At 48.3% G+C, this 27,825-nt stretch overlaps 2 protein-coding genes and 1 pseudogene across 5 annotated transcripts in view; 2 read left to right on the top strand and 1 right to left on the bottom strand.

Annotated features, from left to right (window-relative positions):
- Nucleotides 1-1,236: 1,236 nt before the first annotated feature.
- ERG28 (ergosterol biosynthesis 28 homolog) lies at nucleotides 1,237-10,152 on the top strand. Of its 2 annotated transcripts, XR_014296390.1 has the most exons (6): nucleotides 1,237-1,447; nucleotides 3,793-3,955; nucleotides 6,249-6,339; nucleotides 8,824-8,942; nucleotides 9,066-9,685; nucleotides 10,073-10,152. XR_014296390.1 is itself a non-coding variant. In XM_082648848.1 (5 exons), the coding sequence occupies exons 2-5, from the start codon at nucleotides 3,823-3,825 to the stop codon at nucleotides 9,143-9,145; spliced, it is 423 nt and encodes a 140-aa protein (XP_082504974.1). In that variant the 5' UTR covers nucleotides 1,237-1,447; nucleotides 3,793-3,822; the 3' UTR covers nucleotides 9,146-9,778. The 2 variants fall into 2 exon arrangements, 1 of the variants encoding a protein (XP_082504974.1); XM_082648848.1 differs by lacking the exon at nucleotides 10,073-10,152 and having other exon boundaries at nucleotides 9,066-9,778.
- A 1,650-nt stretch (nucleotides 10,153-11,802) lies between these two features.
- FLVCR2 (FLVCR choline and putative heme transporter 2) overlaps nucleotides 11,803-27,825 on the bottom strand; it is a 62,458-nt gene continuing 46,435 nt past the window's right edge. For both annotated transcript variants that reach the window (XM_082648676.1, XM_082648675.1), the window contains exons 6-10: nucleotides 19,296-19,406; nucleotides 18,369-18,474; nucleotides 18,107-18,218; nucleotides 17,468-17,523; nucleotides 11,803-13,448 (exon numbers count right to left, since the gene is read on the bottom strand). In XM_082648676.1, coding sequence (XP_082504802.1) covers nucleotides 13,380-13,448; nucleotides 17,468-17,523; nucleotides 18,107-18,218; nucleotides 18,369-18,474; nucleotides 19,296-19,406 — 454 coding nt within the window. In that variant the 3' untranslated portion in view covers nucleotides 11,803-13,379. The remainder of the gene's footprint in view (nucleotides 13,449-17,467; nucleotides 17,524-18,106; nucleotides 18,219-18,368; nucleotides 18,475-19,295; nucleotides 19,407-27,825) is intronic.
- Nucleotides 20,925-21,562, top strand: LOC309818761 (ras-related protein Rab-15-like; annotated as a pseudogene). The gene has a single exon. The product of its transcript is annotated as a ras-related protein Rab-15-like (transcript).

Raw genomic sequence — 27,825 nt, forward strand, 5'->3', positions numbered from 1 at the left:
ATATATTCTGCTGAATCAAGGTCATAAATAGCTGGGGAAAAAAAAAACTGTCCTTTCACACTCTCAAAAATTATTCGCCCTTACTAAAAATCACAAACTATGATCCAAATATCAAATAGACATTAAAGTTAGCATATTTCTAACTTAAAATATTTTTAATAGAGAAAAGGTACATGTTCATTGCGTGTCTTTTTGAATGGAATAGAAATTACAGGTAAAGAAAATGAAAATGTTTTAATGACCATATTCCCATTACTCAAAGATAACCATTTAACGTCAATCTTTCCAAACCTCATTTTTCAATGCATTAATATATGTGATAAGAACGTAAATAGGGCAAAAAATGCCAATTCCGATAACGATCCTTACACATATTCAGCGAAATGGGCAATATCTAACAATCTCAAAGGCGTTCTTCCGAGTATCCCCAACGGGACCTCTCAGTATTTCCCCAAATGTTGCAAGTCCCTTAAATTAATACAAAACAAACAAAACCTCCAAGCGAGGAAGGGATGCCAACCTGTCCTAGGCTGCCAGCAGAGCAGGGAGAGACAGGGCGATCGGAAGAAGATTAAGGGCACTCGCCCAAGGAGCGTCCTCGCCCTAAAGGGATCGGGCCCTCAGTCCCACCCCCGGCTCACTCCAATCCAGGTAGGTCCTCAGATGCTCCCTACAGTAAGGACGCGGGAGACTCCGCCGCAGAGATTCAGCCCAGCGCGCCCGGAAGCCAGCAGCTGCTCCCGGACTCTGAGAGAGAAGTGCAGCGGCTGGCGCCCGCCCAGACTTGGGAGCGCATCTCCCTCGGGTAGAGGAATGCGCTGGCGCAGGCGTTTACCTGTTTCATCTGCCCATGGCTCGGGGCGGGCAGGCGGGGACAGCGCTCTGCGCCTACCTCCCTCCTCCTTCCCCAGCCCGGCTCAAGGCGGCCGCCGACCGCTGCTTCCCCCGTTACTACAACAACCAACAAGCAACCGCCCGCTCGGAGCCACTGCGCAGGCGCCCGCCACCCGGCGCGGACAACGCTCGGCTTCGGGCGCGGGCAATTGTCGTCACCGCCGCGCAGCGCAGGCGCAGGGCCCTGCTTTCCGCAGAAGTCTTGACTTCTTTTTTCCGCTCTTTTTACCTCCGCCGCAAAAAGATTGGCTCCGAACCTGGAGTTCTTCCGCCACGCTCAACACGAGGGGTCACTGCAAGAGTGGCGTACCGGGGGTGTGGCTTGGGCAGCGGCAACCGCTGATTGGCAGTGAAGGGGTTCACGCCCCATCTCCTGCTCGAGCAGAACGGGAACAGCCAATCAGAGCGAGGACTGATGGAAACGACCCAATCCTGGAGACGGGCTGAGAGTGGGGGCGGGGACAAGTGGTTCAGGTGGATTCAGGGCTGGAACTGTGCTGGGGAAGCTTCTTGCTCTTGCTGCTGCTGCTGTTCTTGGGAGTCCAATCGCTAGGTAAGGTGAATGTGGGGGAGAAGAGGTAGGTGTCTGTGTGGCATCTGATTGAGAGGATCCGGACAGTCTGGAAAAATGGATGTGGGATAGAAGGAAGATACCAGGGAGGCCACCTTGTGGGGGAAAAGAGGTTCCAGAGACCAAGAGAAGAGGGAGCTGGGAAGATGAAGAAGGCTTGATAGGTTCGGAACTAGTGAATGGATGAACGAATGAGCGGCCACTCTGAGCCTAGCACGGTGCGAGGAACCTTTACTTTCTCATGTAATTCTTATAATAACCCTTGAGATAGGTATTTTTAATCTCCATTTTGCAGGTAAGGAAACCTAGGCTGTAAAGTGTAAATTACTTGCCCACGGTCACACAGTTACTAAATGGTAGGGCCAAGAAAGGAACCTCTCACTGCCAACTCTACTAAACACCACACCTTTGCTGGCCTGGGCCAGGGCAAAATTTGAGAATGGGTGTTGGATGCTCTAGGGGGCCCTCCAAAGCTTTAGGGAAATTGTGCTGAAGGATTGGCAGAGCAGTTCGGAAGAGTGCTCAGGCTCTGTTCATCAGCTGTCTGCTGGGGTTTCTGAGAGCTTCTGTGAAACAGGCATAAGTTCTGTCAGAGGGAGGCCATCCATGCGGCTTTTCTGACCCTGAGAGAGCCTGAGTCTCCTGCTGAAGGAGGGTGAGAAAATAAGGAGGATGGCAGGGGAGGGGAGTGTGCACATCTTGGCCCATGCTGTAACTGCTTGTGATTCCAGTAGAACCCCATTCTCTCTGGACTTGGACAGAGTCCACTTTTGTGACCCATTTTCACTGAGCGATTCACCCATTGACCCTTCCTCCTCTAGGACTCTTTGTTTTCTGGTGCTTCACACTGTCTTGAGCCATTGCTGACTTTAATATCTTTTTCAGCTGGGTAGTGTAGGAACATAACGAAACATCTACTGCCGAAGTGACAAAGGAAGCCTGATAATTTATCGCCACTTCAGGCCCAAGAAATTAACCTGACAACAGATAAACCATGGGCCAAGAAAACATAACGAAGGTGGCGAGAAGCAATTCCATGATAAGATTTTTTTTTATCTACATGGTTTTTACTTAAACCAAGCTGAGTGCTCAGCAAGGGTTGATCTAAGGTTTTGTTTTTTAAACAAAAAGTACATGACCTGATGGTATTTTCTATACAAGTTGAAGACAGAAGTGGCTGTGGTATGCTTGTCTTCCTCAAAAATGGAAACTTCATCAAAATATTCTCAAACAGTTAGACAGTCTTGCAACATATAGACCAACAGACCATGCTTCGTATCTCAGCTCTGCCATCTATTACTGTGTAACCTCAAGCAAGTCACTTACCTCTCTGTGCCAACCCTCATCTGTAAAATGGAAATATTAAGTGTATCCACCTTGTTTAAGGATTAAATGAGATAATATATGATAGGTTCTTGGCACAGTGCATGGCATATACAGGTGGTCAATAACTGTTAGCTATTGTAATAGCTAACCCAACACCAACATTGCTGTTTCCTTCTCCATATGATTTTCTTACTAGTTCTCAAGTCACTGCAATTTATTTATTTTTAGATTGTTCTCCTAGTTCACGGAGGATGGTGCACCTGAGAACCACAGTAGAGAAAACTTAAGGATGTAAATATTGCCCTCACACCATAGATTCCACTCAAATGTACAAGGCTTTTCTGTGCTTGGAAGGATCTGTCACCAGTAGCCAGGCAGGTATCTGTTAGTAGATTTATAGTCACCTTTGAGCCACTTGCATTACAAAGGAATGACATGAAACGCCAGGCTAGAAGTAAAGATCCCAGGGGACTGATTCCAGCCAAGAAAGAGAGTTCTGATTTAAGCTAATATTTTCGGAGAAATTCCTTAGACAAAAATAAGCACTGTGCTCCTTATTGCAAAGTATACTGTTGACTCACCACTATTAGTATGACTAAATATTGAGACCAATTTCTGTAAGTCTTACACCGAAGTCCATTTTACTTCTTTATAGTGATATTTGTACACCTCCCTTTCTCCTGTTCCCTTTCTTCTCTCCATTTTTTCCACTGGTTCTGTCATTTTTACCCACTGCATTATTTAGCGTTTTTCACTCTGGGTAAAGGTCAGCACACTTTGATTTAAGGTAGGTATTCAAAGGCAGTGTGCCAACCCTGTGAAGGGTAACTGGGAGTGGATGAGCCTCAGGTACTTGGAGAGGAGTTTATGAAATGATTGGTCAAGTAAGCTTAGTACAGCCCTCACGGGTGGGACACAGGTTAACTACAGAGGAGAGTGAGCTTATGGTTGAAGTACACTAACCAACTGTTGTCTCGTGCCCTTTGCCTTTGTTTCCAAAGCAAAAAGCCCTCTCAGATTTGAGGGGAGCCATGAGCCGGTTCCTGAATGTGTTACGAAGCTGGCTGGTTATGGTGTCCATCATCGCCATGGGGAACACGCTACAGAGCTTCCGAGACCACACCTTTCTCTATGAAAAGCTCTACACTGGCAAGCCAGACCTCGGTAAGAAAGCAAAGACCTTCATCCTTTGTGGGAGTGGCTTAAATTGTGGTTTCCACGTCTGGCTATACATTAGAATAACCTAGAAAAACTAAAATCAAACAAAGCACAGGTGACCATTTCCCTCTCCAGACCTACTTACTGAACCTTTCACCCCCTGGGGGGGCCCAGGAGTCTTTTTTAAAAACTTCCCAGGTGAATCTGATGCTGCCTAATCTAGCCTTAGGCAGCCAATAGAGTAAGAGATGTGGTGGATAGCACTTGGTCCTTTCTTCCCCCAAGCTTCTCTGAATACCTTTTCATTCATTTTACACCGCCCTAGGTAGCTAGTCTGTACAAAAAGCATTACAAGGGCAAGTGAGGAAACAGTTCCTTGGTGATTCTGTGGTGCCCGACTAGAAAACCATAAAGAAGCTTTTCACATTAGCTCAGCCCCCTTTCAGAAATCAGATCGTGGCGCACATGGTTTATACCCTACGTTGCAGATGGAGAATTACTAATCCAAGGTCTTCTCAAACCTTGACATAGACCTGAGAAGATATCCCAAATCCCTCCAAGTTGGTCTCCCAAATTGAACTTCCGCGGGTGCATGGCGCCCTCTCCCAGTGTCCTGAGCCTCTCTGCTGAGAGCGTCTGCACACTTCAGCTTGCACTTTGTTGCACTGATGTGTGGGGAGGCTTGAGCTGCAGCACCATTTCACAGTAGCTGATAATTCTGTGTCACATTTATAGCTAACCCAGATTCAGGCTCTGACCTAACTCATTTTTCTGTAATATCTGAGTATAAAATGAAACTAAGTAGGCTAAGGCTCACTTTGAACAAATCTCAAATACAATGGGTGTAAAGAACCTGGAAAAGTGGGCAGGACAGTTCCACTTTTCACCCTCCAGTGCAGTTCTCAGATGCTCCAGGAACCCTGTATAGGTTCACAGGGTTTAAAGGATGTCTGGTCTAGCCCTTTGAATTTAAAGTTGACACAGAGAAGCCCAGGGGTAGAAAATGCCTCCTCCCTCATGACCTGGGGGCTGTCCTGGTACTTTTCTGATCATAGCAGGACCCCGGAGCATCCCATAGAATTTCACCTGATGCCTAATTTAGTTAGGGTTGGTGAGATATTCCACTTCTGTATCTCACTCACTAGAGAAATTTCCTGCCTTTTAATCAGAAGAGCTATCAAAATGCTTTCTAAAGAATGTTGCCCTCCAGGGCTAACCGTTAGATATTTGTTTGGTATATGGAATTTTTTCTCACCTTACTACCATCTAAAGGTCTTCAAGTTTGTGAATTTGGTATTGCCGTCTGGTTTCCCAAAGGCTGAAAAATCCTTAAAGCAAAATCCTGAAAGACCTTTCAGTTGTCAATGTTGTCCCTGAAAATTTCTCTTGCTCAGTAGACCAGCAAAGAATGTATCTTTGCTTTCACCGTGTTGGTATTCCCCCTCCCCACTACTGGACGCCTTAGGTCAATGCCGGTACAGTAACATCACCGAGGCCAGGGAGGTTTTAGAAAATACCAGGTGGGCCCTGGCCCACCTCCAGAGTGTATGATTTAACTGTTCTGGTACCCAGGTCGTGGTAGTTTTATAAAATGTCTTCAATTGATGCTAATAAACGTCCAGGGTCAAGAAGCACTGTTATGATGGACTGTGATCCATGCTCAGGACAGTACAGCAGTGCCAGGATGAAGCTAGCAAAAGCAGAGTGGCCCCAGCAAACGCCAAAGCAACAGTGCTCTGTTCCCTTCCCACATGCACAGGAAACCAGCCTGGTCAGGGCTTCGTTCACATAAGATTCAGCAGACCCAGGGACTTGGGTCTCTTAAAGACCGAGTGTGGGCATCTAGATGGAGCCCAGTATTTCTGAGTTATCTCCTGTATCAGCCTTGAAAGTCTGCTGACCTCCTAGGCATCTTGTATTGACAGAACCACTCTCCACCACATTCCCCCAAACCTGTCCGGATCCAGGTTCACTGGGCTTCGCCAATACCAGAGCGGCTTCCAGGGCAGAGCCGTAAACTACTGCAACCAGGAGTTACTGCCTAAGCGGGCTGTCTGTTGGGCTCCTACTCTTGGAACTCGCCCACCCAGCTGTAGGCGTTTGAAGAGGAGCTGAGCCAGTTCTCATTCTGGAACTCTTTCCATTCCTTCTAGTTCCCATGTGCAGCACCAGAGCCTCCTCTGTGCCCAGCCAAGGGGAGTTCAGGCCTAGCTCCCTGCCCCCTTCAGTGAAGTAGGAAGAGTTTGGAGGGAACCCTGACCCTCCCTTCTCAACACTCTTGCTTTTTTCTGCTGCACAGTGAATGGCCTCCAAGCTCGGACCTTTGGAATCTGGACGCTACTCTCATCAGTGATTCGCTGCCTCTGCGCCATCGACATTCACAACAAGATGTACGTAAGAAAGGGAAGAGCGTTAGCTGCCTTCTGTTGGAAATCAGGTGCTAAGCATACACACTGTGGTCCTCTCTTGGAGACCCGTTAATTTTGATACATTAGCCTTGGATGTGGATAATAAAAGGTTAATAGGTTCCATTCCTTCCAGGCCTAAAAAACATAATAGGCCTGAAGGTCTTTAAAGTTTGAAAATTCTTTGAAACTGACAGAGCAAACTGGTTATGTCATGATCCAGTAGCCTGCGTCATACCCCTCTACTTCTTTACTAAAGAGTCAGCCTTTCTTTTACTTTCTTTTACACAGGTAGTGTGCTCTTTTTAGAGAGGCCATGACATACCTTATTCTTACATTCCTCCTTGAGAAGCAGGAATGAACAGAAATCACGATCCATGAAAAAAATGAGCCCACAAGTTAAATGGTTGTATGCTTTATGCAGAGTCAGGAGGTGGGGGTGACAGAGAACCCAGGACTCCTCTGTATTCTGCCTCTTCAGGGGACTCACATGGACTAATGTGGAACAGTTGCAAGCAATCACAGCCTCTGGTCTAGATAATGTTGTAACCCGTGCCGGCCACTGGAGGGGGCTCGAGCTTTCTTCCCAACAGCAGTCATCACCACAGTCAAGGTGGAAAGTTTGCTCAGGTCCCCAGGTGAGGCCACCAAAACACCAGCTTCATACTATTGTCTTACCGAGACTCTCAGCATCTGGGCAAGAGAGGAGATAATGATATTTATTGAGCCCCTCTTATTATGCCAGATGCTTCCATCCACATGGCCTTGATTAAGTCTCCTCTTAGTAGCCCTGGGAAGCAGTGATTTTCATTGCTGATTCTGTAGATCTACATATAAGAGACCCAACTAATTTAAATTGAGGAAGACTGACTCAAGTAGGATTTGAAGCAGGGCTATTAGCACTGCGATCTCTCCAGCTTTATTTTTTCATATTTTTGAACCTGAAACTGGTGTACTTGTTCTAGATTGACACGTATTTTTGGAAGCAGTGCAGTTTAATGGAAACAGCCTGGGGCCCGAGAATGAAAACAAGAAAATAGGCTCCGGTTTCAGTTCTATTGGTAACTAGCTTTGTAGCAGCAAGTGCATTATAGACCTTCTCTGCATCTTGGTCACTTCATGTATAAAATGAGACTGGTATATCTGTTCTGCCTCTCAGGGTGACTGGGGGGAAGTAAGGGCTGAATAATCATTTTAAAGGCCTTTACCATGATGAAGAATTGCTGTCAAGTATAAGGGGTATGTCTTTTGCTCGCTGTGCTTTGGGGATGAGGAGAGACAGCTGAGACTTACCTTTACCTCTTTACCCTTTCATTACCCCTTCACTCAACACAGGACAGCTGCAAATGCTGACTTCTGTTTCCAGCATTTTTTGAAAGCCTGGGACTTTGGTCCAAGGCCTTCTGATATGCACTCTGATTCTATTCCCTCCCTAACTGGAAACTCAAAATCAACTCCCAGCTGCTCTCACTTTATGAGACAGTCTGTTCTCAGAAATTCTGCCTATTTAATGTGTATATCTCTAAATAAACCTGCTTTCACTTAAAAAAAAAAAGACAATCCCATACATACGTATTTACTAAGTATAAAAACATGCACAGGAATGATAAAAATCAAACTTAAGATACTCCTGGGGAAAAGGAGGCAGAAGAATGGGATCAGGGTGGGAAAAGGATACACAGGAGGCTTTAACTGAAATCCGAATATTTTATTTCTTAGAAAAAAAGTATCTGAAGCAAAAATGTCAAAATATTCAGTTTTTTTTGTATATTTGAAGTATTTCATAATTTTTTAAATTTCTTAGTTAAAGAAAAGGTACCAGCAATCTAAGTGGTCGGTCATCCTCTCTTCTCCACCTCCTTGTCAAAGCCGAGGAACAAGTCCTCTTCCCATGAGGTTGTCACTGTGTCCTCCATCTGACCGTCTTGCTAGGTTAAGATGCAAAATATCCACCCCACGTTGCAAGAGCATCTAAAGGCCCCAGAAAGGTCCTTGCTACCCTTTCCCCACACATGCCCTTCGTTCTATGGCATCCATCATATGAGCACTGACCAGCCCCTGGCCAAACATCTGCCACGCGGGCTTGGACTAGAGTCAAGCCCATTTGAGTAAGTAGAATACGTAAGCATGATTGGTCCAGAATCGTCTACAGTGCCTAGGGTTGCCATACTGCAGACTCTGCTTTGCTATTGCTGGCTTCACCGCCTTGCTAAGTAAGACTTGCAGAGGCCCTCTGGTTGCCTGGACCATTCCCCTCTCAGTTTAGCAGTTGAAATCTTCAATTTTGCCCTAGATGTGAATACATTGATGTGATCAAGCAGCCAGGTCTTTCCCAGGACCAAGTCTCCTTTTTCTTTAGCCATAGTCATTTCCTGGGTTTTGATTTGCGCGTTTCAAGTCCGATCACTGCTTTTTCTCTGCACTGAACAAGCTGTACCTTCAGTCCCGTTTCTGTCTGCTCCGCTGTAGGCTCTACCACATCACGCTCTGGACCTTCCTCCTCGCCCTGGGGCACTTCCTCTCCGAGTTGTTTGTATATGGGACCGCAGCTCCCACCATTGGCGTCCTGGCACCCCTCATGGTGGCAAGTAAGCATCCAGTGACCCTAGAACTCCTGCAGGAGCTGTCCCAGCCCTAGGGACGAGCCTCATACAAGCAGTATAAGAAAATGCCGTGCTTATGTCAGCCACTAATCTTGTCTCTGTATTAAGGTTTCTCAATCCTGGGAATGCTAGTGGGGCTCCGGTACCTAGAAGCAGAACCAGGATCCAGACAGAAGAAGAGAAACTGAGGCCAACATCACCACGTCCGAGACTTCATCTTCCACCTTTGCCAGCCTCTTCCTTCACCCTCTTTGCTCTTAAATTTCTTTTCTGCTCCATCTTCCACTTCTAGGCCTTTCCTTTTTTTTTCTTTAATTTAAAACGTTTTAAGATATTTAAATATGCCTACGGCAAGTCGGTGCCATTTAAATGTATGTACCATTTAAAGAATCATTTGAAAGTGAATACTCTGTCCCTCCATCCAAATCAAGGAATCGCCGGCACATCCGAAGCCAGCTGTGTGCCCTTCCCCCACCCGCAGCCTCTTCCAGGACCCCTCTTCCGGCCTTCTGCTGTCTTCCTTTTATTTTCACCCGACGATTTGACTTGTATGGTGGGAACACGTGAACTGCGAAACTTAAAGCTGCTGGCGCACCCACAGCAGCTGCCACCAAGGGCTGCTTCGAGGGGGTGTCCACCCACGTGGGGCTCCTCTCTGCTGCTGGACCCAGGACTCTGAGCCATCCAAGGGACAGGCAGCTCTTCTGAGAAGAAGGGCTCCCCTGCAAGTGAGCATGGCTCCTTACCCTTGTGCCTACGGGTGGATCAGGGTTGGAAGAGTCTGGGCTGTTTTTAGACCTTCCGGTCAGCTGTATTTGTGTAATGAGATTTGTAATAAATAGAAAAACCTTCTGCTCTGATCAGTCCTCGTACTTTGGCCTCCCCTAAGCCCAGAGCACTCCTGCCCCTCGTCTGAGGCCTAGCAGAGGAGAATCACAGCTTTCTGCTGATCAAATATACCGTGGGTAAGCCAACTCGAGACTCAGGCAAACCTGGCTGCCTTTTGTCCCTTGCTCATTTCTTGGGAAGTCAAATCTTCCTCCTCTCCACCCCCACCTTAAAGAGTCTGAGTTCACAGCTGAACAGCCAGGACCCTCTCTTGTTTTCTTCCCAAGGAAGAAACAGATTCTTGAGAAAGCAGAACCAGGCAGCATAGAAGAAACAGCCGTATGACCATGAAAAGAAGAACACTGGGGCCCAAGGACAAGGCACTGGAGAAGACTGCTGCCATCCAAACACAACCAAGTGTTTATTGAACACTTACTGCATGCCGGACACCTGGGAAAGACAGATGAACGACCCAGGCAATGTCCCTGTAGTCAAGGAGACAGACTATCAACAAGCCCATACCTGAAAGAACAACTCCAGACAGTGATAAGAACTCTAGAAAACAAGGTACTGTGATCAGGAAGGGGAGGGAGGTGCACAACTTAGATCATCGGGAAAAGCCTCCCTGAGGAGTTGGGATCTGAGTTGAGACTTGAATCGCAGGGATCATATGTCTTAAGATGTGAGGTGGGCATTTAGGGCAGAGGGAGCAGCAGCTAGTCTTGTTGAAGGACTACAATCACTGTAACTACAGAATGGTGAGGTTAGGGAGTGGAAGATAGGAGATGGAAGGGAGGCAGGGGGCTTGTGAGCACCTGACAGGAAGCTTGAAGTTGATACTTCAGTTGGGAATTCTCAGTCAGTTAAGGCTCTTTAGGTGAAAATCTTCCCTAACCTAGCTGAACTAATAAAGGTAACATTGGCTCACAAAACTGAAAGGATTCCAGGCTTCAGGAATGGCTTGATCAGGACTGAGCTCTATTTCTCTGGGATTCTTTTGGCTCTCCCCTCCTACATTGGCTTCATCCACAGGCTGGCTTCCTTTATGATGATTATGGTGCCAAAAGTGGTTGTTACGATTCCAGGCCTCACGTCCCCACCTGGAAAAATAGCTCAGTGTACGAACCATCTTTCCCTCACCAGCTATTGTAGGAGGCAGTAAGAAAAGGAATGATCTTACAGAACGTTAACATGCGTGGAGGTCCACAGGGAGCCCACCTAAGAAAGGAATGAATGAAAGCATAAGAGTATGTGGATCCTCCAGGCATGCACCACAGAAACATGATTCCAGATAAATAAAGACAAATCCCGAAGGATCTAAAGACATGATACAGAGTATTGGCAGACGCTGTGAGTATAAGATTTCTCTAACAACAGCCCAGGCTTGGCTCCCTTCCCAGGTGGTTTAAAGTGGAATCACAGTGTTGTCTCTCCACCTAAGAACTGCTAGCAGATACGGAGCCAGAATGCCACAGACACAGTGCAACTCTCTAAAGAAGAAATGTGCAGGGAACTGATCGCTGCAGCCCACTCACGTAACACACATAAGGTAAATGCAGTCGCAAAGGGAAGAGTGGCAGGAAGGGGGACGATTCAGAAGAACTGCAAATGACAAAACTGGATCCCGGCCAGCGCGACCTGGTGAGTGACTGCTCTGATTATAGAACAGACATTCCAGCCACCCTTTGAGGCAGAGCCAGAAACCACAGTGGGCTCTCTGGGCAGCAGGCACACTCAGGTGAACTGTCTTCCTTTGGATGCTGTAGGGAAAGCAGTCCCCGTCACATGTCAGACGTTGAGTTGCAGTCCCCCACAAAGGCCAGCTGTCACCCCTGCAGCCTCATCTTTTAAAAGTCACCCACTAGGATGGCAGTATCTGTGTCAGCAGAAGACCACCTTCCAGGGTACGGAGGCCACAGGAGCACCTCCTCTACCCCGAGCCCCCACCCCTCCAGACCGCTCCCACCACCAAAGCCATCTCTGCCCCAGTACATGACAAGGCAGACCACATGGAGAATCTTTTATTGCCTTAAAACATCTGACATTAACAAGTAGAAAATACTAATTATGTTTTTTAAATAAATCAATGGTTTCAGTAAACATTTTGTTGATACATTTTAAGGGGCTGAAGAGTAAACACTTTCTCCTTATCAAAAAGTAAGGCGCTATCACTCTCCACCTCCCCTCCGCCCCTACCTCAGTCCTCCCACCAGAAGTGTGAACTTCTTTTATTATGTACAGAATATCTGTACACACACACACAGACACACACACACACACACACACACACCTGGCTCCCCTCGGGCAGTGGCTCAAGCACCCCAGCGCCGCTGCCACACAGGCTGCTCCAATATGCTGAGGCCAGGGCAGCATAGGGGTCATGATCACGGAACTCAACGCACAGGAGAAATGACCAAGACGTCTTATTTTTGGAAATACTACCCAAGCCCACGAGTAGAGCCAGACAGCAGGCAAAGCAGGAGAGGTCAGCTAGGGCTGGTTGAAGGGGAATCTTTAAATTCAGAACATCTGAGAAAAAATTATTGCTATTAAAGAAGGGGGTGAGGGGAGAGGTGGGGATGCAAATACTGTCCCCATCAGATGGAATGCACTTATCTAACCCAGCAGACCTGAGTCCCGTTCAGTGGCCACTTTCTGCCCCTTTCATCTCTCAGAAGCGTTTTGGAGTTCGCAGGGGGGAAGGTATCCAGGTTGGTTTTCACTAACAGGTACAGGCAGTTGGCTGGGCTTGCCCTCCCTCTGGAGAACACGTGGGCAGCGTCCAGATGACAGCAGCAGAGGTGACAGTGACACACACACAAGGCCCTAGGCCAGGACATCTTTTGTAGAAAAGAACCTTTCCATTCCCAAATCGTTTAGGGACCAGAGTCCCCAAATTCGTAAGCACCCTCACATCCCGAGAAGGTCAGCTCTCTGAAACCGGCTTCTCCTTCACAGCCACAGCAAAGTTTCTGTCAAGTTTACTGATGTTTGGTTTGATCAGCTCTTGGGAAAGAGGGTTTGGAGACAGACGCCAACGTGAGCCGGGAGAACCTGGTCCCAGAGTCCTGAGGGGTTTGTCCTGATGGTGTTTTCTCTCCCACAGAATGTTAGCGGTCAGTCTGGTGGCCCAAGAATGACCCTCGTCCAGAGCAGCTGCTGCTCCTTAGAACTGGGCTCCTAAGGGTCTGAAGACACTAGGAAAAGTTAAGCTCCGGAATAAGCTTTCTTTCCGTGATAATTTGCAGGCTCTCTCCCGAGGGATGGGGTGGAGGGAAGGCAAGGCAGCCGGCCAGGACTGACTCCAGGATTCCCTCTGCCCCCACCCACCAGCTCCCAGACCTACGTGGGGGAGGGGTGGGGGAGGGGCGGGGAGCCGATCGGCACGTGGTGAAAAGTGCAGTCTCCCCCAGGCAGACGACACCAGCTCTGCGGTGGGTTCCAGGCGGAGGCACTGCCGTCCAAGCCACAGCTATGCCCCCTGGTTCCCTCCAAAAGCTGCTCGGGTGAAGCCCGCGGTGCTGGGAGGGAGAGCTGTGCTGGCTGAAGAGGTGGGCGTGGTCCGTGTTCCCTGAGTCTCACCACCTTTCTCTCTCAGAAGTGCTCCTCCAATACACCAGTGGGGGCTTTGCTGGTTTTGCTCTCGTCCTCCTCCGGGGGTTTCTACAAGGCAAACAAGTGGGCAGCCCTTGAGGTGAAGAGGCAGGGACTCCATCCCGACCGGAGCATCTGTCTGCCAGGGAGTCTGTAATCCGCGGGGAAAACCAGAGTCCCAGGCACTCAGCACCCCTGACAGCGAACAAAGGGAACAGGAACAGAAGCTCCGGCCCGGCCACAAGTGTGCTCCTCAGACACACACACCATCACGACAGAATCAAAGGAAGCACAAGAAGGCAGCTTTCTGTGACACCGCAGCCACCACGGGCCACCTCACTGCGAGTGCCACTGAGTTCCGCTCACCCTTCTCCCCCTTCTGACAGCCTCAGCCCACCTGGACGGACCCCCAGGCGGCTGTGCAAAGGGCCAGGTCTGCACCTCCCTCAGGACTGCTGACCACCCCCGGTCGGGGGCAGCCCCAGGATGAGGAATACTGTGACCATGTGGGTGGAACAGCTGCAGCAGAGAACTGTTATAAAGGCAGGACGCTTAATGGCATATGTCAGCTGAAAATAATATATATATAATTTTCACATAGAAAAAGAGACTTTGGGTCAGTTTGTCTTCAGTTTTCTTGGGGGCGGATGGCACAGGATTAGAAGACCTTCTGGGTCACACTTGTTAACTGGGTGGGATTTATATATGGAGATTATTCTGTGAGGCCCCTAGGTGCCAGCGGCCAACTTGGGCATTTGTCTGCCGTTTTAGGAACACTTTGCTTCTTCCATCAGGGGCTCATCCAGTTCCCAACAAGGCCTCGCGCACAGGCCCCACCCCACACAGCCCCCACCATCGAGGCTGGAGGAGCACGTCCAGGACACGTCAGCTGGACAAATGGCGCTCCCTCTCCAAGGACACTCTCAGGGCAACCTGTGGCAGAGATAACAGCAGTATATCCAGCTTCCTGTTCTCCATCCTGCTAACGTTTTGGCACCAGCTCGGCCTCAGCCCTGAGAAGCCCTCACTCAGGCAGCCAGCAGCCAGCTTCAGCCACACAGGCTGTCTCCTCTCTCTGAAACACTCATGCACACACTCCCGCCTCTTCCAGAGCCATCACCTTGAAATCACAATCAAACAGGGCTTAGTGCCTCTGTGGCCAAGAACTAATAACTGGAAGAAGAATGGAAACCCAAATGCAGACTGTTGCTATGAAGGTCAGTCATGACCCCCCCAGCCAGAAGTTCTGGCTCTTTCTACCAAAATGACACGCTTCACTGATTAGAAAGAGCAGCTCTGAAAGAGAAAAACAAATACCATATGCTAACACATATATGTGGAACCTAAAAAAAAAAAAAAAAACCTAGGGGCAGGACAGGAATAAAGACACAGACGTAGAGAGTGGACTTGAGAACACGGGGAGGGGAAGGGTAAGCTGGGACAAAGAGAGTGGCATGGACATATATACACTACCAAACGTAAAATAGCTAGCTAGTGGGAAGCAGCTGCATAGCACAGGGAGATCAGCTCGGTGCTTTGTGACCACCTAGAGGGGTGGGATAGGGAGGGTGGGAGGGAGACGCAAGAGGGAGGAGATATGGGAACATATGTATATGTATAACTGATTCACTTTGTTATAAAGCAGAAACTAGCACACCATTGTAAAGCAATTACACTCCAATAAAGATGTAAAAACAAAAAAAAGGAAGAGCGGCTCTGGCCAGACGCGCTGCCTGCCCTGCGTTCACCTGGAGCTGAGAGTGAATCCCTGTGACAGTTCGCAGGTCCCACTTACACCCACCACCTCGGGGTGTCAAATGAGAGCCGTTGCAGGGATGCCCTCTGACAGCCCTGGCTTCCCTGGGCATTAGCCCAGCATGACTCTGGACACCCCCCCATCCCACCAGGCTCCCCCAGATGCAAGGGAGGTGCGGAGACACACAGTGAGTATCCAGGACACCGAAAGCTGAGCACCAGCACCGGACTGGCCTCCTGGTCCTACTCGGTGCTATTTCCCACAGTCCATTCAGATGAGCCAACACCTCCATCCCGGATTAACAAACCTGGTCCTAGTGGACAAGGATCTGGCTGCAAAATAGTGAAATATGGGAACAACCTAAATAGCAAACGAGAGGAAATGGAAATGTATATACGTAGATGTGGGGTTTGGGGGGTGCAATGGTGTAGAAAGGTTGCCAGGCTCTAGTAAGGAAACAATCAGGGTAGAAAACCCAATGTGCACAAGCATATTCATAGAAAAAACACTGGGAAATGACGAAATGTTACTAGGGTATCTCTTGGCGCTAGGACTATAGGTGACCTTTACTTTCTTCTGTTTGCCTTTATCTGCCCAGGGAAATACAGATTATAAAGTAAACATAGCAAAATCACATATCACTTGACACAAGGCGTCACATTCCAAATTGAAACCTTTTCACGAGAAACCTATCCTGTTATCACGGGCACCTTTTCCCAGGCTCAGGATATATTCGCCAAAGTGTCCCGAATCACATGTTTCCTCATCCACGGCACAGGGGCAAACCCATCTCCACAGTGGTGATGCCACAGTTCTCACAGACTCCTGAGAATAACACTCCTGTCTCAGGCTTTCCCTGTGTCCCCACTGAATGTCCAGTCCCAGCCGCCTCCCTCCACCTGCTCCCTGCTGCTACCTGCCAACCCCAGAGTGTGAGATCAGAGGACAAACAGTAAGGAACTAAAGATTAGCATCCATCTGCCAACACGTATTCTTAAAGCGCTAAATGTACCTCTTTCAGATGACATTTTTGCCTTAGAAAATTGGCAAAGGTTTTTAAAAATGATAAATACTCAGTGTTGGCCTCATACACTGCGAGAGCAGTGAGCATTGGTAGCATTGACAGTACCTTTCTAGAGGACAGTCTGGCAATACACATCAAAGCTTAAAAATGGGCATGACCACTGATCCATTTCTTGGGGAAATACTGTGCTTAAGAACGTGTCCAAAGTTTCAGCTCCAGGACATTAATCACAGTATCATTTATAACAACAATCAGAAACAACCTTAGTGTTCCCGGACAGGAAAACTGTTAAACAAATCATGTTTATCCATGTGCGGTCATTAGAACACTGTGCAGTCATTAAAAGTATGTTGTAAGAGACTAATGACCTGATAAAGCACTCGCAACAAGTAAAAAGGCACATAGAACAAGATTCCACTTTTGTTTAAAAAATACGAACATGTATCTATATGTATAGATCATACGTGGACACAGACATGCATAAGAAAATGTAGAAAAACAGCATCTCATCTCTAGCTGACGCTATTACAGGATGACTTTTAAATTTTGTACACCTTTCTGTATTTTTTTACAGAATATGTATTACCTCTGTAATAAGTTTTGGGTGTTTTGTTCTGTTTTTGAAGAAAACCCTACTACGCTCTTTGAGCTGAAATTCCTTTCATCCTGGCTCAGATTTGACACTTAACACTTTGGTTAAAATACTTCCCAGCCAATTAGAGCTATGGGAAACACTTTTCTGTTCTAGATCAAACTGCTGGTCCTCTCTCCTTCCATGACCATCAACTCCTGCTTCCTGACTTGTCCTCTTAGAGCCCTGATGGCAACCCATTGGCCCCGGTCCCACTATCCCCATGGCACTGCCTGGGGGGCTGTCACATGCCCAGAGGGCCACTGTCTTGAGGCCACCACCACCATGACCGAATGGGGGGGCCCCAGGTGGTTACCCTTCCTCTCCAGTCACCAACCCCAGGCTGAAAGGAGATGACCCAGGGCCTGAGGACGTGTATCAGGATCCGGTGGGCGGGGTGGGGGGGCTGCTGCTCAGAAGACTGTGACACAGTGAGGAGCTCCGGGGACCAGAGCAGGGAGGCCAGGAGAAGGGAAGGAAGCAGGAGAAGAGCCCAGACAGGGCAGCAGAAAAGCAGGGCTGAGGCAGCTCCCAAGGAAACTCTTTGTCTCCACGTGCGTGATGCTGAGTTGCTCTCACAGCCACCCGTCACTCTGGGAGCACCCCCCACCCCTGCTACTGCAGCCTCAGCAAAGCCGGGACCCGGATCTCAGCCCAGCAGCTCCCCACATACTCACATTCTCAGGAGTTTCTTTGTTTGCTTTCTGCCTCCGGAGATCTGCCCGAATGAATGCTGAGGTCCAGGATTGCAGAAGGAAGGGCAAAAGAGGCAGTTACCAAGCAGAGCAATGGTCACGTTCATCCACGAGAGGGAGCCCTCACTCTCCTAAGGGCCACAGGTATCCCACCTCCTTCAGATATTCCAGGGATCTGAGGTTCAGTCAGCCTTGCTAAGCCTGGGGACCACTGCTGTCCCTGACAGGCAGAAGCCAGTGATGACAGTGCCCTTCACTTATAGATCCCTGATATTTGCAGGGAGTTTGCACACATTGCTCCAATCCTCACAACAATCCCCATTCTACAGATTAGGAAAGTGGGGCTCCCAGAAGCGGGTCCACTTGCCCAAGGTCAAACAGCTATGGAGGTCGGTGTCACAGTCTAGGATTCGAAAAAGGGTCTTTCGGGGCCAAAACCCAAGCTCACTCCAACAAAATATGCTAATGCCTCCCCAAAGACGTCCTAACAAGCCCTCTCGTCTGCCCCGCTGCACAGGAATGCCCAACTGTATGATCAATCGAGGCACCGGGTGCCAAACTGCCAACAGCCTAAACCCATGAGCAGTCAGAGCGTCATGTTGTCCTGAGGCCCTGACTCACCAGTGAGGACTGCTCCAAGGGTGAGGAACGCACACAGGAAGATGTTCCCAGGCCTGGTTCCATAGTTGTCGATAATCTGGCCCTGGGAGATGGTGAAGATGATCCCGAATACCTGCAAAGGCACAGAGAAGACTGGAAACAAGGGGCCAGCCAACCAGCCCACGGGGGAGCTGAGCTGCCATAACGTAGTGTCTGCACCGGACAAGCCCAGCAGGGAACAAAGAGCCAGGGCTCTGGGGCCACCACAAAATGAGAGGCCTACCTGGGCAGACACGTTGAGGAGGCCAGACGACATGCCTTCTGATTCTGGGTATGTCAGCTCCACAGCAAACTCAAATCCCAGCGGGAGGTAGCCAGTCATAAAGAAGCTGAAGCCCAGATCACAGAAACAAGGTGATGGAGAACTTCCGGAACGAGGAGAAAAGGGAGCCTACCTCCTGCCCTACAACTCCTTTTCCTAGTCTCTTTCTCCCCATCAAGACATGCCTTGAAAATCAGGCCATCCCCTACGCAGCCATTACACACACACACACACACACACACACACACACACACACACACACACACACACACACGTACTGCCCACAGGAAAATAAGTGGGAGGTGAAGCTGAGTAGAGACCCCTGTGGAAGAGGTACCCTTTCCTACACTTCCTCATACATCAAGTCTAGAAAATTCCAGCTCTGATCTCTTACACCTGCACCACACTTCCTGCTGCTTTCACATCTGCTATCTCTCTCATTCTTTCCAACAACTCCACAAGGCAGGCCACTCATCTTAAATTACAGATGAAGAAACTGAGTCTCAGAGTGATTAAGGGAGGTGCCTGTGGTCTAATAGATAGTCAACAGCAAAACTGAGATCAGGACCCACACTTTCTGATTCCCAGCCCTGTGTACTTTCTCTGAGCCCATGTTGTCCCAAGCAGGGCTAATAAAGACTCCATATATTTCCTAGCCTCCCAGAGATCTGTGAAGGACACAGTCCATCCCAACAGCATGGATGGGCCTGGAAGTCCCAGGTGGGCTTTCAAAGTGTTACAAGTGAACATGACCTCTGGCCACCATTTCCACATTTCAGGAGGTCAGTGAGAAGGCAGCAGAGGGATACCTATTGCTTCCTAGGATGTTGGCAGCTCAGGAACTATGGGTGGAGCTTTCCAGTTAAGCAGGTTAGAAGTGAAACTTACCCCATTGCACCAGCCGTGATGAACACTACCCACAGGTGTCCCAGGTTCAAGGTCAATGTGTAAACCACCATGCCCACCAGAGTCATGATATAGACCACCAAAGTCGTCTCCCTACAAGCAGAGGCAACGAAGTTGAGTCATATACTGCGGACTTTAACAGGATCTTTCCCTCCCTCTCTCCCTCCCTTCCTTCCATTCCTTCCTTCCTTCCCTCCCTCCTTCCTTCCTCTCTCTCCCTCCGTCCCACCTTCTATCTATTGGGCACGTGCTGCGTGCCAAGCCCACTTCTGTGAGCTATTTGCTCTCATAGAATTTTCTGTCCATGAGGTTGATGGACATCGGACCAATGATCACACTGTGGTCAGAGCTGCAAAGGGTAAGACCAGGACAGTATGAAGTCATCTTGCGGCACGTGTGTTCTCCTGCAAAACCCTCTCAACAAGATCGTGCTGCACCTGGACTTGTCACGTCCTACCCACAAGCAACAAGGCATAACCCTTGCCTCTCCTCCTCCCCCACTGAAAAAACAAACGGGACACACAACAACTGTGGTCAGGCGGCAGTGGCATGCAGACGACCCCAGCCCGTTCTGCTTGTCTGCTTTGGCCCCAGACCCCAGGACAATGCTGGGCAGAGCCCTGGCTGTGAGAGTCTCTGTCATCGTTGAATTCTTCCTGTTGCCACCTGCACACGTCCAGCACCGTTTTTCCTGCTAAATCTGAACTACTCTGCTCATGACCGTGGCAACTAAGAGAGAACATTCTCCAGCCCTAACTAAGTCCTTGACTCCAAAGCTGAGGTGAGAAAGCTCCGCCCACGCCCAGTTGCATTTCCCCTTGTTGGTCCCTCAGAAGGACCCTCAGCAACGTGCTGGTTTCTGTTTCTGGCTCACCCTACTTGTGCCCCTCCCCACACCTCTCCCCCCATGTTGCCCACTCAGGACTCTGCTGCGGCCCTGACTCCTGCACTGGGACCTGCATCCCTCTCTGTCCTACTGACTGAGGGCAGGGACTCTACACATCCTTCTGCGCTCTGGCCACGAACGTGGGAACTCAGACTATGAAAGCTCAAAGCCCTCACTCATCTCTGCTGAAGCCAGAAACACAGAGGAGTTGCCAGCAGGTGTGTACTGTGGTTATGTGAAACTAACACTGCATTTACTGGATGCCAGGGAGTCTGCTAAGTGCTCTACACGCGTTTATTATTTCATTCAACCCTTAAAAAGCCATGCAAGAAAAGTATGACTAATTTAAGAAAACTGCAAGCATCTTTTCTAATCACAAAACTATGAGATCAGAAATCAACTACAAAAACTGCCAAAAACACAAACACGCGGAGGCTAAAGTTATCTACTAAACAACCATCAGGTCACCGAAGAAATCAAAGAAGAAATTTTAAAAACACCTGGAGACAAATTAATAAAAAACACAACAATCTAAAATATATGGGACACGCTTCCGGGCACCGAGCGAGCGGCGGCGAGGCGGCGTGAGCCGACCCCGCTTCCTTCTCGCCGCCGGCGCCGTTCTCGGGCGGGCGCGCGCGCTCCGCGATGGCCCCGGCCGAGCGGGGATGTGCCCGCCGCCCGCCTGCCCACAGCCCACAGCCCACAGCCCCTCCGGCCCAGCCATGGCGAAGCAGTACGATGTGCTGTTCCAGCTGCTAATGATCGGGGACTCTGGGGTAGGCAAGACCTGCCTGCTGCGCGGCTTCACCGACAAAGAGTTCCACTCCTCGCACATCTCCACCATCGGTGTCGACTTTAAGATAAAGACCATAGAGGTAGATGGCATCAAAGTGCGGATACAGATTTGGGACACAGCAGGGCAGGAGAGATAGCAGACCATCACAAAGCAGTACTATCGACGGGCCCAGGGAATATTTTTAGTCTGCGACATTAGCAGTGAGCGCTCTTGCCAGCACATCATGAAGTGGGTCAGTGATGTGGATGAGAATGCACCAGAAGGTGTCCAGAAGACCCTTAGAGGGAATAAGGCTGATGAAGAGCAGAAACGGCAGGTGGGAAGAGAGTAAGGGCAGCGGCTGGCCGAAGAGTACGGCATGGACTTCTATGAAGCAAGTGCTGCACCAGCCTCCACATTAAAGAGTCCTTCGCGCGCCTGACGGAGCTGGTGCTGCAGGCCCACAGGAGGGAGCTGGAAGGTCTGCGGACAGCCGCCAACGATGAGTTGGCCTTGGCGGAGCTGGAGGAGGATGAGGACAAACCCGAGGGCCCGGAGAACTCTTCGAAAACCTGCTGGTGCTAAGCATCTTGCGTGGAGCGCCCCACCCCGCACAGTCCCCTCTCCCCGCAGGAGGCCTGCGGGCACACGGGCACACAGGGAGCCTGGGCTTTGCCCTGCGTCTCTTCTCCTTCGGGTGACCCTGTGGAATCTCGGCCGCTGCTCCTCCTCCTGCCTGGCTCCGGGGAGCAGCTCCTCTGTCCTGTCCGAGCAGCCTCGACCCCCTCCACCCTCCCCCCGGGATGGCCCCCTCCAGCCTGTTTCCCCAGCCACAGGCCTGCCTCGAGCCCCTGATATACTACGAGCACCGCCTCCACTACCCCGAGGTCCCAGGCGATGGCCCAGTCCGGAGTCAAGGCCACTGGAGGTTCCTTCTCTCAGTGCATCTGGTCTCCTCTCCACTTCTCCTCACTTCCTCCCACCTCTCTTTCTGTCCCTTCCCCTCTGCTGTGTTCCTATCAAAGCCCTCCCCCGGCCCCACACATGTCCCCTGTGGCTGCAGGTACAGCACCTTTCAATTCCTCCCTCTTTGCCGGGCTGAGGGAATGGACTCAGGCCCAGGGGCACGTTCCCTGCTCTGCTCTGGGAGAAGCCCCACCCCGCTTTGTGGGAAATTCTTCCAGTCCTCTCCTCCCCACTGCCCCTTCTTGTGCCATGGACCTGCCTCCCCAGTGACCGGGGAAAGATGAGAGGAAGGAAAGCCCAAACTGGTGGTCCCCATGCCTGGGGCTGTCCTACCACCACCACCACCCCGCCCCGTCCCCAGCTTCCCCTGCACTTGGCTGCCTGCCCTCCTGCCTCTTGGGGGAACTGAGCTTCAGAGAAGAAAAAAAATGATGAGGGGTGGCAGGGATGAGAAGTAACCTCCATTCTCTACCTGCCCTGCAGCACGTACTCTATTTCTCCCTGCCCCCGGGCTCCCGAATGTAAAGATGTGGACCAAGGCCTGAGGGCACTGCAGGGGCAAGGAGAGCCCTGGGGCCAACCACACACTCCAGGAAGGGGAGTGTTTGGAAATGAAGGGCCAGCTCCTATACACCAGGTTAAGAGCCGGGACAGCAGTTTGCAAACCAGGGGGGAATTCAGCAGCAGCAGGGATTCCTGGGCCCCATCGTCCTTTTCTTTTTTTTTTTTTTTAACATCTTTATTGGAGTATAATTGCTTTACAATGGTGTGTTAGTTTCTGCTTTATAACAAAGTGAATCAGCTATACATATACATATATCCCCATATCTCTTCCCTCTTGCGTCTCCCTCCCTCCCACCCCTCTAGGTTGTCACAAAGCACTGAGCTGATCTCCCTGTGCTATGCGGCTGCTTCCCACTAGCTATTGGTTTTACATTTGGTAGTGTATATATGTCCATGCCACTCTCTCACTTTGTCCCAGCTTACCCTTCCCCTTCCCCATGTCCTCAAGTCCATTCTCTAGTAGGTCTGCGTCTTTATTCCCATCCTGCCCCTAGGTTCTTCATGACCATCTTTTTTTAGGTTCCATATATATGTGTTAGCATACAGTATTTGTTTTTTTCTTTCTGACTTACTTCACTCTGTATGACAGACTCTAGGTCCATCCACCTCACTACAAACAACTCAATTTTGTTTCTTTTTATGGCTGAGTAATATTCCATTGTATATATGTGCCACATCTTCTTTATCCATTCATCTGTTGATGGACACTTAGGTTGCTTCCATGTCCTGGCTATTGTAAATAGAGCTGCAATGAACATAGTGGTACATGACTGTTTTTGAATTATGGTTTTCTCAGGGTATATGCCCAGTAGTGGGATTGCTGGGTCGGATGGTAGTTCTCGTACAGCTAATAATGAATTTGGTAAAGTAGCAGGATACAAAATTAATGCACATAAGTCTCTTGCATCCCTATACACTAATGATGAAAAATCTGAAAGAGAAATTAAGGAAACACTCCCACTTACCACAGCACCAAAAAGAATAAAATACCTAGGAATAAACCTACCTAAGGAGACAAAAGACCTGTATGCAGAAAACTATACGACACTGATGAAAGAAATTAAAGATGATACAAACAGACGGAGAGATATACCATGTTCTTGGATTGGAAGAATCCACATTGTGAAAATGACTCTACTACCCAAAGCCATCTACAGATTCAATGCAATCCCTACCAAACTACCACTGGCATTTTTCACAGAACTAGAACAAAAAATTTCACAATTTGTATGGAAACACAAAAGACCCCGAATAGCAAAAGCAATCTTCCACTTCTTATGTAAGATGGGCACCTCCCCACCGCCCCGGCAGGTGAGAGGTGACAGAACCACGCTGGTGGTCTTTCACCGAGCCCAGCCTTCCGCTCTCAAGGCTTTCCCGAGACCCAAAGTTCGTGGGAGAAGGGCAGGGGGCTCACGGGCAGAAAGCAGGCGAGCCCTGGGTGGGAACGCTTGTGCTGTTCCCTTCAGCCTTCAAGACCAAGCGCTCATCTTGTTCCTCAGCTCCTGAGTCAGAGGCCTGAGGGTTTGCCAACTGCACTGTGGCTACAGGTGGAGGGAAGCGGACTCCCTCCTCCAGGGCCCTTTGTTTCAGGAAGAAGTTTCTTTAACCCCATATGGTCCAATAGTCATTTGCAGGAGGCCCTTTAAGGAGGGAACAAGTCAGTTACCAGCCCTAGTAGGGTTCCTCCCCACCTTCCCAAGATGGGAGAAGCCTAGGGAGGAGGATCAGTCTTAAGCTGCGTTGCATGGCTGGCGCTGGAGCGAAAACAAAACTGGGCATCGAACATTCACTAATTAAAGACTAAAATCCAGGACACACACATGTGAAGAATTAAGAGCCCCACTTCCTTACTCCTCTGAAAAAAAGCGTGGGGGATGAAATCACCAAACCTTTTCTTCTGACTCTTATCAAATCAGGAGAGAGCAGGAGAGGGTAGCTCAGGATGAAGGAATGGGGGATGAGTTATCATAGTTGAAGGAAAAGGAAGGCAGGAATAGTTATAAATCGTCAGCTAATGAGAAATGTAAAGAGCTGACTCTTTAGGACGAAGTCACGACCAGAGCTGAGGATGTTTCCTTGAGGACTAACTCCTCAGGTGTTAAAACATGCAGCATCACTCTGGGGTGGGGAGGTCAGCAGTGCCAACCCTCAGTGTGCCCTCAGCCAGGGACTCGAGGGAGTGGAAGTTATACTGGCCATTGGCTCCAACCTGTGGTCAGTGTCACTGCTTTCCCTGAAGATCTGGCCGAGCACCATTGCCTTTCTCTCCTAGCCCCCTCGGGGAAGAGGGACTATATTTTTACTGTACCCTACGGGTTCTGGAAGGGAACACTTGGGGTTAGGATTCTATGACCTGAGAAGCCCCATCCATAAGGGCCACAGCTGGGGAGAAGTATGGGGCAGAAGAGGGGGTGGGATTTTAGGGTGCAGCTATGCTCATGAGGTACCAGAGTCAGCCTCTCACCCCTAAACTTCTCCAGTCCCGGAGGTAGCCTGGGACCTGGCCTTAGACTGTTGAGCAGGTGCACCTGCCTGTTGACTCCTCACCACCTTTGCACCTGTTGTCTTGAGACTCGGCACAGCCCCAGGCACTCCACCTGCTCCTGAGCCCCACCATCTCCCTGTGAACTTTGTGTGCTGTGTCTTGGGTCCAGCATATGAATTGTGAGCAGGGTTCATCTATTTTAAACACAGATGTTTACAAAATAAAGAATATTTCAAGTCAAAATAATTAATTAATTAATTAATTAATTAAATATATGGGACACAGGAAAAGCAGTTCTAAGAAGCAAGTTTATAGTGACACAAGCCTGTCTCAGGAAACAAACAAACAAACAAATCTCAAATAAACAACGTAATCCAAGGCAATCAGCAGATTCAATGCAATTCCTATCAAAACACTAATGAAATTTTTCACAGAATTAGAACAAATAATTCTAAAATTTGTATGGAAATACAAAAGACCCCAAATAGCCAAAACAATCTTGAGGAAGTAGAACAAAACTAGAGGTATCAGTTTGCCCAGATTTCAAACTATACTATAAAGCTATAGTAATCAAAACAGTATGGTACTGGCACAAAACAGACACACAGATCAATGGAACTGAATAGCGATTCAAAAATGAACCCACATTTATGTGAGCAATTAACCTATGACAAAGGAGGCAAGAACATACAATGGGGAAAAGACAGACTCTTCAATAAGTGGTGTTGGGAAAACTGGATGGCTATATACAAAAGAATCAAACTCAACTACTCTCTCACACCATGCAGAAAAATAAAGTCAAAATAGATTAGACTTAAATTTAATTTAAGACCTGAAACCACAAAAATTCTAGAAGAAAATATAGGCAGTATACTGTTTGACATCAGTCTTAGTAATTTTTTTTGCTATATCTCCTCAGGCAAGGGAAACAGAAGCAAAAAACAAACAAATGGGACTACATCAAACTAAAAAGCTTTTGCACAGCAAAGGAAACTATCAACAAAATTAAAAGGTCAGCTACTGAATGGGAGAAGACATATCTGATCAGGGGTTAAAATCCAAGATATACGAAGAACTAATACAACTCAACATCAAAAAACAAACAACCCAATTAAAAAGGGGGCAGAGGATCTGAATAGACATTTTCCCAAAGAAGACATACAGATGGCCAACAAGTACATGAAAAAGGGAACCCTCGTGAACTGCTGGTGGGAATATAAATTGGTGCAGCCACTACGGTAAACAGTACGACGATTCCTCAGAAAAATTTTAAAATAGAACACCCAGATGATCCAGCAGTTTCACTCCTGAGCATTTATCCCAAGAAAATGAAAACACTAATTCAAAAAGATATATGTACTACCCCTATATTCACTGTAGCATTATGTACAATAGCCAAGATATGGGAGCAACCTAAGTGCCCATCAACAGACAAATGGATAAAGAAGATGTGGGTACATATACATATATTTCAGCCATAAAAAAGAAAGAAATCTTGCCATTTGCAACGACATGTATGGACCTAGATGATATTGTGCTAAGTGAAATAACTTAGACAGAGAAAGACAAATACTATATAATATCATTTATATGTGGAATCTAAAAAGCAAAACAAATGAACAAACAAAACAGAAACAGAGTTACAGAGAATAAACAGATGGTTGCCAGAGGGGAGGGAATGGGGGAGAGGAAAGAAACAGGTGAGAGAGATCAAGAGGTACAAACTTTCAGTTAGAAAATAAATGAGTCAAAGGAATGAAATGTATGGTGTGGGGAATACAGTCAATAACTATGTAACCTCCTTGTATGGTGACAGATGCAAGTCAGATTTATCTTGGGGATCGTTTTGAAATGTATAGAAACATCAAATCTCTATGTTGTGTATAGGAACTAACATAGTGTAGTAGGTCAATAATACTTCAAACACAAACAAGCATGCAAAACTCATAGAAAAAGAGACCAGATTTGTGGTTACCAGAGGTGGGGATAGGGTAGGGGGAGGGAGAATTGGACGAAAGCAGTCAAAATGTACAAACTTCCAGTTATAAGATAAGTAAGTACTAGGGATGTAATGTACAATACGATAAATATAATGAACACTGCTGTATGTTATACACGCAAGTTGCTGAGATTAAATCCTAAGGGTCCTTATTATGAAAATTTTTTCTATTTCTTTAATTTCGTATCTATATATGATGATGGATGTTCACTAAACTTATCGCGACAATCATTTCATGCTGTATGTAAATCAAATCATTATGCTGTATACCTCAAACTTATACAATGCTGTATGTCAATTATATCTCAACAAAACTGGTAGGAAAAAAAGAGATGTATGACTCTCCCTAATATGACACATGAGGAAACTGAGCTCAGACCAGTCAAGTTACTTGTCCAAAGTCACCTGCCCAGGAATTGCACAGCTAAGATTCGAATCCAGAGATGGGATTTGAAACCTGTGCTCCCTCTACTCCCACACACAGGAATACTAACACAGGATGGGGCTGCATCTGTGGGAAAGACCAACAGCCTCTGAAGGACGCCCTTCCCTCCTGGGTCCTCAAAGCAGCTGCTGAGGGCAGAGGAGCTTCATCCCTCCTCCCCCTGCTCCCCACATCCAGTCCCTCCCCCTCTGCAGAACCCAACTCCATGGACACCCATCTCCCTCACTGACCCCACAAGCTCATCTTTCCCATATTCGTTTACATATAGCTTCTTCTTAAACCACTAGCCTGTCTACAAAACTGTAGTCTCAGCCAGAGATAAAGGGACCTGACCATCCAATTTCCAGCCTCCAAACCAAACAGGACAAATCTGGGAGGTTCAGGGA

This window comes from Grampus griseus (genome assembly GCF_964374135.1).
Source record: "Grampus griseus genome assembly, chromosome: 2".
NCBI classification, from domain to species: Eukaryota; Metazoa; Chordata; class Mammalia; order Artiodactyla; family Delphinidae; genus Grampus; species Grampus griseus.